Source organism: Rhamphochromis longiceps, linkage group LG22 (assembly GCF_057381845.1).
Source record: "Rhamphochromis longiceps isolate RC_006_pf linkage group LG22, R_longiceps_female_GT1.1, whole genome shotgun sequence".
Classification (NCBI taxonomy): domain Eukaryota; kingdom Metazoa; phylum Chordata; class Actinopteri; order Cichliformes; family Cichlidae; genus Rhamphochromis; species Rhamphochromis longiceps.
Genome location: NC_140577.1, coordinates 12,068,419 through 12,085,979, shown reverse-complemented (window position 1 = coordinate 12,085,979; position 17,561 = coordinate 12,068,419). Strand labels below are relative to the sequence as shown.

At 40.6% G+C, this 17,561-nt stretch overlaps 1 protein-coding gene across 1 annotated transcript in view; it reads left to right on the top strand.

Moving 5' to 3' along the window:
• Positions 1-17,561, top strand: part of LOC146643614 (dolichyl-diphosphooligosaccharide--protein glycosyltransferase subunit STT3B) — a 108,832-nt gene that overhangs the window by 52,958 nt on the left and 38,313 nt on the right. Inside the window, exon 3 of the mRNA XM_085396657.1 lies at positions 10,237-10,524. Coding sequence (XP_085252783.1) covers positions 10,237-10,524 — 288 coding nt within the window. The remainder of the gene's footprint in view (positions 1-10,236; positions 10,525-17,561) is intronic.

Sequence of the window (17,561 nt, the reverse complement as noted above, 5' to 3'; positions counted from 1 at the left end):
TGTGTATGTGTATGGGGAACAGTCAGTGTTTACACTCTTTAGAAAAACCATGGTGCCCTCAGCCTACATCAGAATCATAATACTCTGGATACTTTACCTTTTTGGGCCATTCTGTTAACCACAGATTGGTTGTGTGGGAAAATCTCAATAGATCAGCCCTTTCTGAAACACTCGAACCAACCTGGCTGACACCTACGACCGTATCCAATCCAGCATTACTTACATCGCCTTTCTTCCCTCATTCTGATGCTCGATTTGAACTTCAGCAGGCCTTATTGGTCATGTCTACATGCATAAATGCACTGAGTTGCTATCACGTGACTGGTTGATTACATATGTGTCTATGAAGTAGTTGTACAGCTCTACCCCAGTGAGAGTGTGTATCAGAAAAGACTAAAAAGCGATCATTATTTCCAACCACGACTTTTCCCAGCTGAAGGTCAATCATCTGCATATTGCTTTAGGTGTTTGATGTAAAACACAGAGGCAAGCGTTTACATTTCCGAAGGCCGAACATTTGCTGTGCTTGAAATTGACCCCAAGGATAACCTTTCTAAATAGTTGCCTTTTCCCCCTCAATTTTCTGTTGTTTTACTAAATCAGCTCAGACAAGTGTTTCATCCTCTTTGTGTTTCCACCAAAGTGTTGCCTTGTCTCCGCATCTTTTATTTTAATGGCTGATTTAAATTCAGCCTGTAGTTTCCAGTTTGGTCACTTGAGCATTGAGGCACTACATTTTGCTGAATGTGTCTTGCAGTTTGTTTAATCAGACAGTGACCTCAAGTGTGAACGAGCTCGCTCTGCATCAGACTAAAAGGGGTTGAGATAAGTGTCAGCAACTAACGCTGAGGCCATGGCACTATATTAGATTGCTCCCTTTCAACTTGGGAGCAACTTTCTGGCCCATGTGTGACACAGTGAAGTTGTATTCATGAAGGAGAGTAAGATGAGCCTGATACTGAGAGTCAAATTGGTCCTGAAAGAATAGATTTACACTACTTTAATGAGTCTTCTAATATTAAGGATAAGGTTGAAGAAAGCTTTTAGTGTTTAGAGTCTGCCTTGCAAAAAATCTCAGGGCAACGGGACATAAGCTAGAGGAATTCTGCATCGTACATAGCCTGGAAATAGTACGCTTGATGCCGCAATGTCCTGATTTTTAAAAAGACTGAGATATATTTGCATTGCATGACCCTGACCTGGTTTGGTGGCAGAACACACAGAGGCTCACACATAGGTCGACCAGCACATCGAGATGCCCATTTGATCCTGTCGGCACACAAGGTTCAATACAGGGATAAAAACAAACACAAGCTTACTACATACAAGAACAAAGAAGGCCTGCCTACATGCAGTGTGGAGAAGTATTTCGAGGGTACTAAAGTCAGGCTTGGCAGATCAAGGATGCCATAGAGCCCCATAAGCCTCCATCAAAGAGCATGGATTTAAGTCACAATCCAGGAACAACAGTTAACCGTTAACTTGACTGATTCCCCTCAGCTGCCGTGCCCTCCCCACTGACCAGCAACATGATTACGATAAAATATTGAACTTTTTCGGTGAAAAATGGGACATGATGATTCTACAAAATGTGTCTCCCATTTCCCCGATTCCCTCATCTCCCAGCCTCATCTTCTCACCCCTCTATCCTGTGAACAGTGACGTCTATGTGAGTTAAATACCTTTGGCCTTTCCATCTCCCTTTCCTCCTTAACGTCCCCACCTGCTGTTTGTTCTCTCAACCAAGCTTCATGGACATACTAGGGTTATACTCTGAGCTATAATTGCTCTAGCTAATGGTGCATCAGGACTACAGAATCTAGGTACTCAGTGCCAGATAAATGTGGAAATGAATTCTTACCTCGATTACTAGTTCAGGTAAAACGCTGAGCTAGAGCCTGACCCTTGGAGCCTGTAGTGCGACTCCTGTCTCTTTCCCTCTGATTAGGGAGTTCCTGCACATAGCCGATACAACGAGGCATGTTAATGCTGTGCATTTATTCACATTTCTGTTATTGTAGTACCAAACAATGTCCAGGGCTGGAGCTGGAAGACATTCTACATACTGATATTTGAATATAGTTTTCACTCCTGCACAAGCAATCCAAGGAATTATACATCCCAAACCTATCCATCAGGATTCATCTGTCATAAGTAATTACCATCAGATTCTGGTAATTGCACATGACAAGCCTAGCCTGTAATAATGGATGCTCTGCTTCTGTTTCAGTACATGGACGCTTGGGCTAAGCCGTGTACCCAGAGGGTGGAAGCTGAAACTCATGAAAATTAATTTAAGACTGTACGCCTTCCAGTTCAGATTACTCGTCTAATCATGACATTAACAAGATTCCCGGACTGTACATTGCATTATCTTCAGCATAAATATCAGTGCACACAGAGCTGAGGTTCTTCTTCTGCACATTTGGAATATATTGATGGCGTATGAGTCAAAACGGGAAATGATCGTAGAGTAATTCACACGCTGCAGTCTCCTTTCTGCTCAATGTAGTTTCACTGAAGATTCATTTCATTTTCCAGTTGGACATTACTTTAAATATTTGAATGTTCTCAGCAGACTAAAGCAATTTGCAAAGGGAGAACATACATGGGCTTGAGCAGTATCACAGCTGGAGATTAGAAGTTGGCAGACAGATGGTGCATTTCATGAGTGCTTTATAACTTCATTTCTGGTATACTTCTATTTGTCATTTGTTTTATTAATATTAGGCTTGTTCCAAATGTCGATGTTCCCCCATTAAACAAACAAACAAAACCCTAACATTTAAATCATAAGAATAGAATTAAGGTCAGTTTGATTTCTAACCGTTGTATTATGTAGGACATAAGTATGACAAATCTAGCCTAACTAAAACACACAGGCTCAAGCTGATACAAAATCCTGCCTGTGTTTCTGAACTTTTCTTGGAAGTGTTGTGCTGAGTGGTTATGAAGAGTCACTGCAGCCATTTCAGCAAGTATAATTTGTGGAGCGATTGTGCTGGGGCCTAAGGTATGTGTTGCACTGTCTGCAATTACAGAGGTCATGTAGTACTTGCGGCGTTATTATTTTGAGCATCGTCTGTAGATGATTTTTACTTCATACCTTTTTCTTCTTCTTTTATTTGACATTTTTAAAATGCCTGATTCTGGATCCCCAGGGATGATACTTATACCACTGGAATGAATTCACATAAAGCATGCTGGAACTAATATGCAGCTTCACAAGGTGCTTTGGCAACCAAATTAATTAATCTGACTGGAAGAAAAATGTTAAAGAGTAAAACATGCACTGCAGCGGAATGGCTGTGGCATCGCAAAAAGTGGAGATATTGTATTTCTTTTTTTTAATCATTGTCAACAAATCCCTTGAAAATGCAGAAATGGATAATGAATTCATCCTTCCAGCAAGATCTGTGTGTAAGCCAAGGCTTGATATAGCATATTTCTCTGTGCCATAGCGCTTCATTTGCCCCCAAACTGTGTCACTGTCAGTGAGCCACACTGTTGCACTACATAAATGACACGTTGCTTCCTCACCATGAACATTAGCATTGTGTTTTGTTTTAAGTCAGTCTCTTATGCATGGTCTTGCTGATGTAAATACTCACTAGCTTACCAGATGCATACTAATCCCCTGTTTGTTAAAATGCCCAGATATCCCAGGGCATCACTGTGGCTCCCTTTGAGATTTACATGCTCGGTCTACACAAAACAGTCCACTGTAACCCACAGTGGACTTTTGGAAAACGTTTAGTGGCAGATGGCAGGTGACATTTCCCCTTATAAGACACATCCATTTCTTTAGCAGATGGGTGGGTCATTTAATTGGCCACACTAAATGCAAATGTCTCCGTATCACATGTAAATGTGCAGAGTCTAGGAGTTGATGCGTAGGAATTGATGCATCTGATAGAACTATGGCCCTTTAGCAACTAGAAATATTTGACCTATTTTTTTTTTTTTTTATTACAAAAAAATAGATGAAGGAAAATGAAAAAACTAACTGGATCAGACTTTACAGGAATGCAAACAGCATAACAAGCATGATTATGACCTTTTCTCCAAAGTGTCTGAATAAGAGAGAGCAATCTGAAAGCTAAGGAAATGCAAATTTAAGCACATTTGAGATTGCATTAAAATAACTGAAAAATAACAAATTATTCTTGATTATTATTTTATTGCTTAGAGAGACAAATGGGTTCATTAAGGGCTGAGATTACATCAGGGATCGACTCTGAGCTGTTGCTTGCTTGCAGTGGTGATAGACAGATGAGGTCAGGCAGGAGTCTCTGTGGTCTGTGATGTTTGCAGATGACATTGGTATCTGTAGGGAGAGTGGGGAGCAGGTGAAAGAGTCTGAAGAGGTGGAGGTATGCTCTGGAGAGACATAGAAAGGAAGTCGGTAGGTGGAAGACAAAATACATGTCTGTAAAGTAGAGTAAGACAGGAAGGTGATGATGCAAGGAGTAGAGGAAGTGACGTAGATGAGTTTATATACCCCGGGGAGTGGACCGTGCACAAGTGGAGTGGTGGGTAGAGACCTGTGTCAGGAGTGTTTTGGAGTTGTAAGAGAAGAATAGTGGCTAAAGGAAAGGTAAACAAGATGAAAGTGGGAGCACGTATGGTGTATGATTTGGAGACAGTGGCACTGACAAAAGATGGGAAGTAGAGCTGGAGGTGCCAGAGTGGCACTAAGAGAAACGGGACTGGAAATGAGAAGGTTAAGAGGTTCGCAGACATGCACACTGGAGGGCTAGTGGGGAATTGTACAAAGGGTGTTGAATATGGAGCTACCAGGGAGAAAGACGAGAGGAAGACCGCAGATGTAGGGGAGGAGGTTTGGTGTGACAGTACATGCTGGAGAGAGGGGGAGAGGGAGGCAAATAATCTGCTGTGGCGACCCCTAAAGGGAGCAGTCAAAAGAAGATTGCAGTGTCAAACAGCAGCTTCACAGTTAGAAGCGGAGGTGGGATTTGTCAACATTTATATATAGAGAGCGACTGTTCAACACTAAAAGTCGGCTGCAAACAGTGCCTTGCTCAAGGGCACAGCGATGGCAGTTGCTGGAGTAACAGAGGCGCTCGCTTATTTGGTGTGTAGGTTTATGGTGAAAATCCCACTTGTTTGCATGACTGAGCGAGATAATTTTATGAACACAAACAGGCTTCAGGGAAGGAGGGCATTTACTTTTACTCCCACACTGCTTTTGAAATCATAAAACGAATGTGTGAGAGCTCTTATTTGCATCAAGCCTATGCTTTTAAAACATGCAGGGGTGTGGACAAGTGCTGGGTTCATCTCAGACTGGTGCAGCGAGCCCGTAAATGCAATCAATGGCTGTTGTTTAGGAAACTTGGGAGCGGAGAATGTAATTCAGAATTTTGTGAATTACTAAGTTACACTCTGCCGTCATTTTAAACAGCCAGTCTGGGTTTGACGTTTTAACAATTATTCTGCTTGCTGTGACCTCTGACGCCAGGTAGGATTCACGAAAACACCTTTGCTAATGTTACATTTGCTCCGTTCGACCTACCTGGGCTCACCTTTCAGTATATACAGCTCACAGTCTCCTCCTCTTCTCATGAGCCTCACTGGCTCGTTATCTTTCATCATATCTTTTCTTCTGCCTGCCTCTGCCTTTCACACATCTACTATGCTTCCAGTCTCATCCTTACACTCCCCTCCACCGCCCTTTATTCAAAATTAGACAGATGATCCTGACAGTCTGCATTAATTGTGTATGGTAGCATTAAGTCTCTAAGCACTGAGACGGGTCAGGCCGTTCGGAAGAAAGATGAGCCGATGTCAGTTAATGTGACAGTTGAGTGCCTTTATGCTCACGCCAGTCCAGCTGCCCTCTCCCTTTTTATTTCCCCCTTTTCACTCCCACCCAGCCTCCACTCCCCAGAGGATGACTGCCAGTTGCTCTTTCTCCTGTGCCACAGATAAGGAAGGAAGGCTTCTCTAATGTGACAGTCCAGAACAACAGCAGGCTGTCAATCCAATAAACCGCTCTTTGTTGCCGTAATGACAATGACTCAAGTGCGTTTCTGTAACGCCTTTTGACAGTTTTAGTTGATGCTGTTTTCAAAATGAGCAAGCCGCCTTGTGCTTTGTTGAATGCCAGTTTAGAGAAGTGTTGATTAAATTTATGTACAAAGATTTCTTTCAAGCCAGACCTCATTGCTAAATATCCTTGACTATGATGAACAGCTTTAGTCATATTTGAGGGGACCTGGGCCATACGACAGTTTAGAATGGGTAATAATGGACTGTTGTCAAATTCTCAGAGCTATGAGATGTGGTTGATTTACGCAGATGTAGATTAGCTGGTGTAGGTTGGACTTCTAGGCATTGGCTAATTAGAGACGTGAAGACCTAAGTTTATTAGCAGTAGCGTATGGAGTGGGCCTACAGTGGAAACGCATCAAGGACTACTCGCACGTTAAACATAACCTTTATTTTGCATCTTATTTCAGACGTCCACATTGCACTGCACAAAGCTCTAATTGGATCTGCTCTCATACAGATGAGACAAGGACATTAAGCCTCACCCACTCAGGCCCCATCTTTAATGGTTTTAATAATAACATTCTTGTTGACACCATGTGTGGCAAAACTTGACCCTCGATTTTTCTTTATGCAAGCAAAAATAATTCCTTTTTCCTTTTCATCCCAGTTTTCTAGTGTTTGAATCGACCAAAATGGAGAACAGAGAAAAGGAGATTCTGTGATTTATTAATGATATAATCAACAAATTGATAGCAGAAATAATTGTTCAGACCTTTAAGTGTGCCCAGTGTGATTCAAGGCCAATTCAGTTTAGTTCGATTTAATTTGGTTATTTGCAATTAGCATATTGGTTGAGCTGAATATTTATTTTCGTTGCTGCCCCTGTAATATGTAATAAACAGTGGTGGCTCTGTGGCAGTGCACGCTGGTGTTTGGTGCCTAAATGCCCATCAGTAACTCGTGTTCATCATTAATGGAGCTTGTTAATGGCCACATTACCTCCTGTTAAATCTCGCTGAAGTTTTGACCTAATGAAATGAGAAATGCAGTGCTGTGCAAAAGTCTTGAGCCCATACTCTTTTCTTTGTTTCCAAGGAGCCAGAGGCAATACTTCTGGGCTTTTTGAAGGGCCTTGTAAGTGACCATTTTTAGGGGAATGGGTTGTTTTTGACCTGTGAATCAGTGAAGCTTGAAAAGATACTTTACTCAAAGGATGAAACAGTGTTTTGTACATACACATAATTGACAACTTGGCAAAGAATCAATTTTAAATTGTATCTTTAGGGAGTTTGTTATTAACAGCCTTCTACAAAGGCTGCTATAAAGGGTGTCAGAGGACCTCGTGTCCTTGAAGTCATTGGTCTGTCTGATGTGCTTGTAGTAGTGGAACTCCCACAATTGGTCATGCCAGAGGCTGCTTCCCATAGTGAAATACCGAGGAAGGCTTGAAAGAATCGCTTTAGTTAAATATACAAAGAATCTACAAAATGCCAGAGATCACAGTTTGACAAGTATAAAATCACAGCACAAAAAAAGTATTTTCAAAGAGCTGTTAGTTGAAAGTTTGGCGGTCCAAAAAAACTCTATGGCAGATGAACAGTATGTGAAAGACATGTCCTTAAGAAACGGGGCAAAAAATAATCCAGCAAAGACCTGACGCAGGACCTTTCACTGATCAATCTACCATTCAACGTAGCTTCATCTGAAATGGTCTAAGTGGAAGGTCGGCTGTTAGTAAGTCATTCTTAAGGCAGGAAAGCGGGGAGAAAAGGCTGTGGTGTGCCAAATTACACAAGAACTAGATTGGTAACAGGTTTTATGAAGTGATGAATCCAAATTATTAGTATGTACAGAGAAGGTCAGGACTAACAAGGAATGTTTATAGCTGCCTATAAAACACGGTGGAGCTCTTCCATGGTCTTTAGCTGCAATTCAGCCAGTGATGTTGGATTTTTTTCAAAGTTAATGGAATTCTGAATGTAGAAAAGTATGATCAGATTTCAATCCACCATACAGTAGCACGTTGCCAATGCAGAAAAAAGCATACCTGGATAGACGAACACAAAATTGATTAGTATCAGTCATGGATTGGCCTCCCCAGAGCCTGAACAACATCATCATCATGACTGAATTGAACAAGGAAAATTATTCCTGAAGACTACTTAAAAAAATTACAAGAAAGCCTGTCAAAGAGTTTGGGCTGCGTTGAAGAATAAAGTTATTCATATTATACAATAAAGTTATCAGATATCGACTTTAAAGCTCGATTAAGTTGTACAAGCTCTATTTCCATGTGTGTTTGCGCATGTTACAATGGACCTATTTCCCATTTTCCTAGAAAAATATAAAGAAATAAGGGGTAGCTCAAGACTTTTATACAGTACTGTATTTTATAGCAGTTGAGATGATGTAGTATTAGATTAGTTAGACAAGCCTGGTCAGTAAGTAGTGTGGTCGCTGCTATCCATGATGGATAACAGTCAGTTCAGTGACCTCCTCTCCAACACAGCTTCAGAAGTGTACGGTTTACGGCCAATCACAGAGCCAGCCTTCATAATCAGTTTATCTAGTCTGTTGCTGTCATCAGCTCAGACTCTGCTCCCCCCAGCAGACCACAGCAAAGTACGCTGTACTTGCCACAATCGACTGACTGGACAATATCCATCATTTTGCTGCACATATTTAAGGATCTCTGCTTGTTTAGGTAATAGAACCTGCTCATTGGGTGAGGTAATAGAGCTTTCCTCCCTCTTTTATGCACAGGCTCTGTGTTGGCCTGTTGTTGATATGGATGCCCAGGTACTTGTACTCACCCTATATATCAACATCATGCCACAGAATAGATGTGGGTCATGTAACTGTCCTCTTTCTTCTCTAACTCTTCTAAGTTTTTCCTCTAATGTTTTTATATTACATTACATCCGAGTCCTGAAATGTTATTCACTTGTGACTGAAAAGCTAGTCACACAGCATTTCCAGAACAATCATTGCCCAGACAATTGACTATTGATTACACAAATGATTATATTTTTGTTTTTCTCCTGTGTAAATATTACAGAACATTCACTACAAATCAGTAAAAGTGACAGTTTTCCTAATTGAAAGCTGTTTCATTTTCCGATCAATACCTGATGATAACCTACACGTCAATTCTCCATATACCCGCTTAACAGCTGGTTCGCACAGCACACGGTCTATAAGATCGACTGTCGTGTGGCGTCTACGTGCGTTCGATGTGGTACGAGCCCACGTTAAATCTTCTCGCAAGCAGCTTAAAATTATTCACGAGTTACGCCTTCCATTTTCCCACAATTTGTCTGAACACACAGCAGACGGAGACGTAGATTTTTGTATGCAGCGCTTAATTAGTGAGAGAATGTGGAAAATGAACACATTAGAGCTGCGATTCACCTCAAGTCATTTAATCTTAAGAGAATTAGCAGCTTTCACTAATACAACGAGTATTCCCACGGCGAGAGGCTCGCACTGAGGGTCGGGGAGGGAGAGGTCACATTTGAACATCTGTTCAATGGGAGACGAGAAAAGCCTGATGCCACCGCCTGTCTATTGGAAGCTATTGGAACCATTTTTAATTTGGCTTCTGATGTTGATTTAATTTTAGTCTTTTGATCAAAATGTGCGTTGTTTTTTTGTTTTTTTTTGTAACCTTATTTTTAAGTAAATCCTCTTAAGGGTTTTTAGGATACAGTTCTGACTGTCGTCGTTGCGTAAGGTCATCACGACTACAGGTGCTGCTCTCATCTGTCCCAAGGTTTACAGAAAAGCCAATCCATACCTCTCTACTCTCCAGTGATGGAACTAATCAACTCTCTGCACTTTACTTTTCCCTCTCTGTCAACATGGATAACATCAGAATAATGCAGCACATACCTGGTCGTTTCAGGAAAGGCAGTGAGCCTTTGTGAGAGAAATCTGTGTGTTACTCAAGAAATCTGCTTGAGGAAATTAAACCTCTGTTTAAAAAATGTTGGGAGGTTAAGTGTAGTTTTCTTTGGCGCTGGCTAAAATCTCTCTGGTAGGCGCCAAAAATGTGTAAAGGGGGAAAAATAGTCTGACTTAACAGTGTTCCTTTAACTTATGTTACTATAGATGTTGAGGCTTCTCTGTTCTGGTTTTATTTCCTCTTTGCGTTTCTCACAAACTCTTCTTCTGCCTTTTTTTTTTTTTTTTTTTTTTTTTTTTTTAAAAACCTTCCCTCAGGTGTACCCAGGGCTCATGGCGACTGCAGGCCTTATCCACTACGTGCTCAACATGCTCCACATCACCGTCCACATTCGTGATGTGTGCGTCTTTCTTGCGCCTGTGTTCAGCGGCCTGACCGCCATCTCCACCTTCCTGCTAACCCGGGAGCTGTGGAACCAGGGTGCCGGGCTGCTGGCAGCCTGCTTCATCGCCATCGTCCCCGGTTATATCTCTCGCTCCGTCGCCGGCTCCTTTGACAATGAGGGCATCGCCATCTTCGCCCTGCAGTTCACCTACTACCTCTGGGTAAGTTCAGACTTAAAAGTGCCGTAAGGAGGAATCCTATTGTATAGAGGAGACAGTTTAAACTTCTTTGTGAGGAATCAGATTCATGCTCACTCTTTTGGGAGGATTTTACCCACAAAAGTAGCCCCACTTTCAAATCTTACTTTTCATAGATGTTGAATTATTTATCCACAACCTTGAAAGGCATGCTAGGCTTCTTTGTGCACCACGTGAAGCCCCGGAAACGACATGCTGCACCATAAAACCTTCACAATATGATGACCTTTAAGAGTAGAATTGACAAGATCTCCCTTTTAAAGGTTGAATATCTCCTCTCCCAATTTCCTTTCCTTTTTAAAAATGCATGAAATGAACGGAGTGTTTGTTCATAAAGTGGCTAACCTTGTTTTATTTAGTTTTCCCCCCCCCCTGCCTTCAACAATTTATTTATTTTATTTTTTTACTTCAATAAATGCGGCCTATCCTTGAGCTAACAAGGCAGATGAGAAGAGTCTTTTGTTTTGTTTTTTTAAAATACAGCCTGAATGTTTGCAGCAACTGCATTGCAACATATTTTCCACAGCAGGTGGAAGGAAGAAGCTTTTCAAGTTGAAAGATGCCTGAAACAGACTTTACTTTCAGTCTATCCACTCTTTCAGTTGCATCAGCAGCTGCCTTTCAGCCCTGCAGCTTTCTTACTAAGAATGCATCTCGTGTGCCTTTGTATACAAGCGTGTGTTTGTATTTGTCTGTGTGAAAATGAAGAGCTCTGCAAACAGTTTTTATCAGCATTCACTTCTTCCTTGTTATTGCCGTTGACCTTGACAAGTACTGCGGATTTTTTTTTCCTTCTGTATTGAGCTGAGTCTGTTCACTGACTTTTTCCCTGCTTTGCTTAAACTCATCCTAAGATAGAAAAAATTTAATATTTCCAGCTTATTGAAAATGGAAGTAATTGTGTCTTTCTCCATAACTGGGTTTCTCTTGACATTAAAGAGCTGAGCTGAGCTTCTATTGGCCACATAGAAATACAGCTTAAGAGCAGATGATGGAAGAAGTCCATGCAAAAATGATGTTTAAGTAGCAAAAGGTTAAAGGTGCTAACGGTGATGAGAGAGGAAGGGGAAAAAATGCAACAGACACGCCACAAAATTAAATTAAAGTCATGAAAGTGGCATTATGTAGTCCTTGCTATATGCTTCCAACATATCTGACTTGAAATGCATCCCTGTTAGTCATCATTCTGCTACGAGGAACATAAAATTCAGGGTCAGTCCAGTTTTCAGTGCCGAGTAGAGAATTATTGGAGAAGAGCTGCAGATTCTTTGAAAGTGTAAATATTACGGCCTTTCATTAGCACAAAGTGAGCATACAGTGCTTCCTGTTCATACAGTATTGTGCCATCCCACTGAGTCCATAAAATTATTTTCTATTAATGAAATCACTTCGTGTTCCTGTGGACTGCAGGGATAGAATATAAAGGCTGCAGGCTACAGAGAAGCAGTTGCCCACCTCTGCAGTTAACCTGTGCTGAGCAGGTGTCAAATAAAAATGGCGGGGTATTTTCAGGGAGGACAAATTTAATATTGTAGATTTTATCAATATAAAAGTGATCACTGAAGACACGGAATTGATTGGAAGACAGTTTTAGCAGATAGCAACTCTTACAGGCCTCTGTTTCTGCCTCTGCTTGCAAATCTTTCTCTCAAATATGCATGGGGAAAGGGGAAATTGAACTTACCCTACTGCTTCCACAGGAACTAAGCGGTAAATAACAGGTTCTGCTTATCAAATACAGTCAGTGAGTGCTCATCAGCTGGTGTGAGCACCTCTATAAAAGCAGATGTTTTGGCAGTTTTTGTCAGATTTTTTGCAATGCTCAAAAACGGCAAAAAAAAAAAACCATATAAAAAACACCCAGGAGCTACATCTCAGACTCTGCAGGCTTGAGTTGTCATGTTAAATGTTAAAGTTCATCACAGTGCAGTCTTGAACTGTCATGTCGAACAAGTCATAGTTGTTCAGCCGCAAAAGAGTGAACAAGTATGGCTCGTTTCGATGGGTTGCCAGGTGATGTGAGACTGATAAAGACATACAGAAAATGATTACTTCAAGTTATTGTGGCTAAAGGTGGTTTTACAGGTTGCTGAATCATCGACGTTTTTCTTCGGCCTCCATCGACTACCACGAAAACTTGCTCCTTGATGAGTCTGTCATTTGAAAGCGTTTACCATGGCTGGCTGTAAACCTAAGCAGCTATAACGCACAGTGTTTGACAGCATCATTAGCCTTTATCCTTGAGTTTTTTAAACATAAATTAGACAGCATAAATGATAACAGTAATGTAATTACAATAGCATCCCAGGTTTAATTCATCGTTGGGATTCTCTGTGCATTTCCTTTGATTCTGCAGCACAGTTTACTTTGGCAAATGACACAGGGGTTTCTTTTTTTCTGCTTAGAAGCTTTGGTATTATCTAGAAAGATTACTACATGATAGAATGCTACAATCCTATTGGGGCCAGGGGACTTATGCATATAAGCCACATGTCTATTATTGACTGACTGTAGCTGCGTGATTGTAGGAAGATGTAATTCCTGGCTGGTTCACATCCAGTATATGAGATTCACAGAAATGTGGCAGACAAATGTAACATATTTATATAACCAATTTATTTAGAAAACCCTATTTTTCATTATTTCGGTGATGTAATTCAACCGCATGCAACTGATTTAAAAAAATGTCTCCATGGCTCAAAGCTGCATACAGCCTGCAGAAGTCACACAATTATGCAGATGCGAATTTGAATGCTGTACATCACTGCACATAAAGCGTTCAGGACAAATGTTCGGTCTCAGCTCACGCTGGCCTGAGTCAATTACTGCACAGCACAGTAGCAAGTTGAGAGGCTACTGTTAAACCTAACCACACACACAATAAGCGCAGAAGCATGTATTCCTGAGCATTGCAGTTATGTAACTGGTAAACATGTCAACTAAGGTTGTGGGTCGTTTTCACATTGGCTCTGTGTGCATGAAGGAGTTTTATTATTCTGTAAATGTGTTAAGTTATAATGGACACATTTTTAAGCCAGTTGACAATGTTGTACTTTTTTTAGAATCAATCAGTGAAATTAATGAATTCACACTTTATTTTGACAGATTGAACAGTAAGGGTTATTAAGCTTATGAGTAGCACCCTGCTTGATTTATAATCTCTTTACATGAGCTTGAATAAATTCATGTGGACAGACTGCATACCTTCAACATAATCAGCTTTTGCAGGTCCTAAACAGAAATAAGAACATTTCAGGTAAAGTTGCTGGATCTGCCATTCATAAGCAATTTCCATGTGCTTTAAATATGCATTGCATTGTTCTCCACTCAGTGCTGTAGTACGCCTGTATTCTCCTGATGGCAGAACCATTTGTGCCACAAAGTTTGGGCGAATAAGTCAGAATTGAGGTTGTTATATTCACACCAATGAGGCAGATGGTGCCTTTCTTTAAAATTAGTGGTGACAAAAGGTGCCATTACAGGTAATCTAAAAGCAGAGCAGGCAGCTTGTTAGGGGCCTAACTCTGTAGCCTTGTGCCAAATGTATATTACCTTAATGGAGTTTAAATGTAGATTTCCTTTTTATATACTGCAAGATGTTTGGTCATGCCAGCCAGCACTAATTTCAGAACAGTTGTAGCAAATGTTAAAATGACATCTGGAAGCCACTTTGAATTCCGTGTCCACCTTGAATACCGTGCGTCTACTAGAGAGTGAATGATGACATGTTTGTCGTCTGCAACTCGTGCACCCCAGATGGTGGACCTCAAAGAAGTATAATGGGAATGCCTGCTGAGCTGTTGGGTATTCAGCTGTCTGTGTTTGCAGTGGAGTGTAATATAGGCCCACGTTTTTGGTGTGTTTTTTCTTTTTCCTTTTCATGTCATTGTTTGCATGTTGAGTTTTAGAAGCATCTGGTCTTAACTGCAAGAGAGAACGATTCAACTTTTACTTTTGCTTTTTTTTTTTTTTTTTTTTTTTTTTGATTGTCTCTTCGTGTTTACTGTTTGATTTATTCAGAATTTTTCACAGACCTCAACTGCAAAAGGCAACAGGCATCCAATGAAAGCAGACTTAAAAAGATAATACTATTTCAAAAAATGCCTCAAATTTATGTTATTACAAACATGGAGCTTTTTTTCCTTTCATCGTGTGATTTATTTGCTGAATAGTACCGAAACCTAGTGTTAGAAGGGCTAATGAAACTAGTGCTTGTAACCTTCCTCATACAAGGCCAGTTCAATTAGTGATGAGAAAGTGCTTTCACTGAACATGCCACAGCTAATCTTCAGCAGTAATGGTAGGACATTGTCTATTTATGCAGTTTTTAATTTTTACCTTCAAGGTTTGTGTTATACTCAAGTGGAAAAACATCTTGAGCCGTGGAGGCTTTTATCCAGGTAGAAGTAGCGATGCAGGTATTTCATCACACCGTGACTCAGTGCCGTGTGTCACAGTGTAAGAAGCCTGGCAGGGAAGTTGCCGCAGGCTTTGAAGGGACCTTTTATCCATCCGTGGATTTAGCCATCCAAGTTTATGTCACTTTGTCAAATCATGTATGGATGAATCTGTCCATGCGGTTTCAAGGTAGTATGGGTCACTATACTGGAGCGTGCTTGCGGACAGCTCTGTGGCCCTTTTTTGAACTCGCTCGCTGTCACTGATCTGGCAATGCTCCTACAGTTTAGTGTCCAGGTGGCTGCCTGAGCTCTGCTGTTGTGCCTACAATTTAAATCTCAATACAACACCCCTAGCTGTCTCTGTGTGTACCGGCTCAGCAGAGTGAAACTGAACTGATGATTGTTGCAAACACTGGGAGCGTTTACATCCTCAAACATGCAGTGAGTGTTGGTAAACCAAACATATTTGGGAGGTGTATGCACACGTGTGTACAGGCTTTCGTGTGTATTTTAGAGATACAGCAGGTTACTGGCATTTCTTTCTCTTCTGTAATGTAAGGTCTGAATGCAGGCTATGGTTTTTTGGGACCAGCATATAACACCACACTCATAACATTTTCTCAAAAGTCAGAAGAGATTAAATTTGAACCGGGCGGTATATCCTCATATTATACTGTCGTCATGCATAATGTGATGGTGCTTTAAAAATCTAATGCCAGTGAATGGGAAAAACAAAAAAGGTCCCCTGGGGCTTTTCCAAGCTGCAAGCATAGATGGTTTAAAAGATGGACACGGTTACCAGGATGTCATCGTTTTTTAAAGTTGTGTTTTGAACCTTTGAGAACCTTTGGCGTTTGACCTTTGGCTGTTTCGCTTTTTAAAAACAAGAAGGAAAATATGTGATGAGCAGGGGTTATGAAACGACATGTGAAACCAGTGATCCTCCATTTTGAAAGTAAAGTAAAAAGTAAGGTAACATTTTATTTGTATAGCACCTTTCAAGATGAAAAACACAAAGTGTAGAACAAAATGAACTAAAAGCAAGTTTAAAAACACAAGTTTTTAGCTTTTTAAGAAATTTTTTTTTTTTAAAAGAGACCACTGAGTCCACAGATCTCAAGCTCAAAGGGAGAGAGTTCCAGAGTCTGGGGGCCACAGTTACCTTTCGTTTTCAGCCTTGTGTGATGGACAACCAGCAAGCCCCGATCACATGACCTCAGGGACCTGTTGAGGAACACAGTATAACAAAGCTATATAGTGCTGCAGAGTTTACGATTACGGGAAGTCATTCACAGGAGATCTGAGTCATAAACTCTTTTGTGATGAATTTTTTGTTAAAGCTTTTAGCCATTAGATGGTGGCTGTTATGATAAATACTATTATAATATAATAATAAGACTTGAATATTTCTAATGGCCTTTTGGACCACGTAGACGTCAACTTTAGTTTTCTGAAATTAACCAAGTCCCCGTCCCCAGTAATTTGGTGGTAGCTTGATCCCCAGCTCCTGTATCTAAGTAAGAGTAATATAACACTATATAAATTAGTCTATCAACCATGTGCTAAAGTAGGGGAGAGTGGCGCACTAACTAACCTTCCAACCTTACCTCATAGTGTAGTTAGATCGGTTACATGAGTTAGACAATAAAACACAGTTAGGTGGCATGATGTGTTGAACACATCGCTAAACAGCAAGATGTGTATAGGTTCTAACTAGGGCTGTGCAATATGACCAAAATCTCATATTCCGATATAAGAATTCTATCGTCCCGATAACGATATAAATCACAAAAATGTAACATTTTCTGTAAATTCTGTGAATCTCGGGCAGCTCGACTTGCGGGAAGTGTTTCCAGCTGCGCGTCATGTAGCTGGAGTCGAGTGTTTTAACCGATGCATGAAACTACACATTTTTAGACATAAGTTGTAACGCCGCCGTTTTCTTTGAGTATTTATTACACGGCGTGCTGCGGGGAAAAGCCTGTTCTAACGTTTGAGTCTAAGGTTTAATTTTTAGCACCTGGCAGCTCTTTTTTTTTTTTTTTTTTTTTTTTTTTTTTTTAAACTTCTCATCCGTAAATAATCTGCTCTTTCACGTGATTCAGTTTATTTTGAAAAGTCTCAACAGGATCTTGAGCTTTATTGTGAAAGGTTTACGTGGAACATAAACAAGCGGACACACGATGGTGTTACCATCGTTGTTGCTAACCACAATGCATAAAAACAGGCGCTTGTCCGTCCATAGTGTGGTTATATAAAATATAAGAGAAAGAGAGAACTTTAAGAAATGAATATAGCCACTACAGTGACCATCAAAACGATGAAAAAAATATTGCCGCAAACAGTTTATTTTGCGACACCACGAAACAAACGATAGCGTAAAATGCAACGATAGACGTTTTTATATCGTCATCAGATATATATCGTTATATCGAACAGCCCTAGTTCTAACCTGTCTGAAGACCTGCTTGTCAAGTTGACTGGTGATTGTAAAGTGTCTGGTGGTTATCTGTCTCCCTGTCTTAGTCCGTTTGAAAACATAAATAAATAATAAACCCAACACCCACAAACAGTGTGCCCCTATGAGAAAGTGGAGCCAAC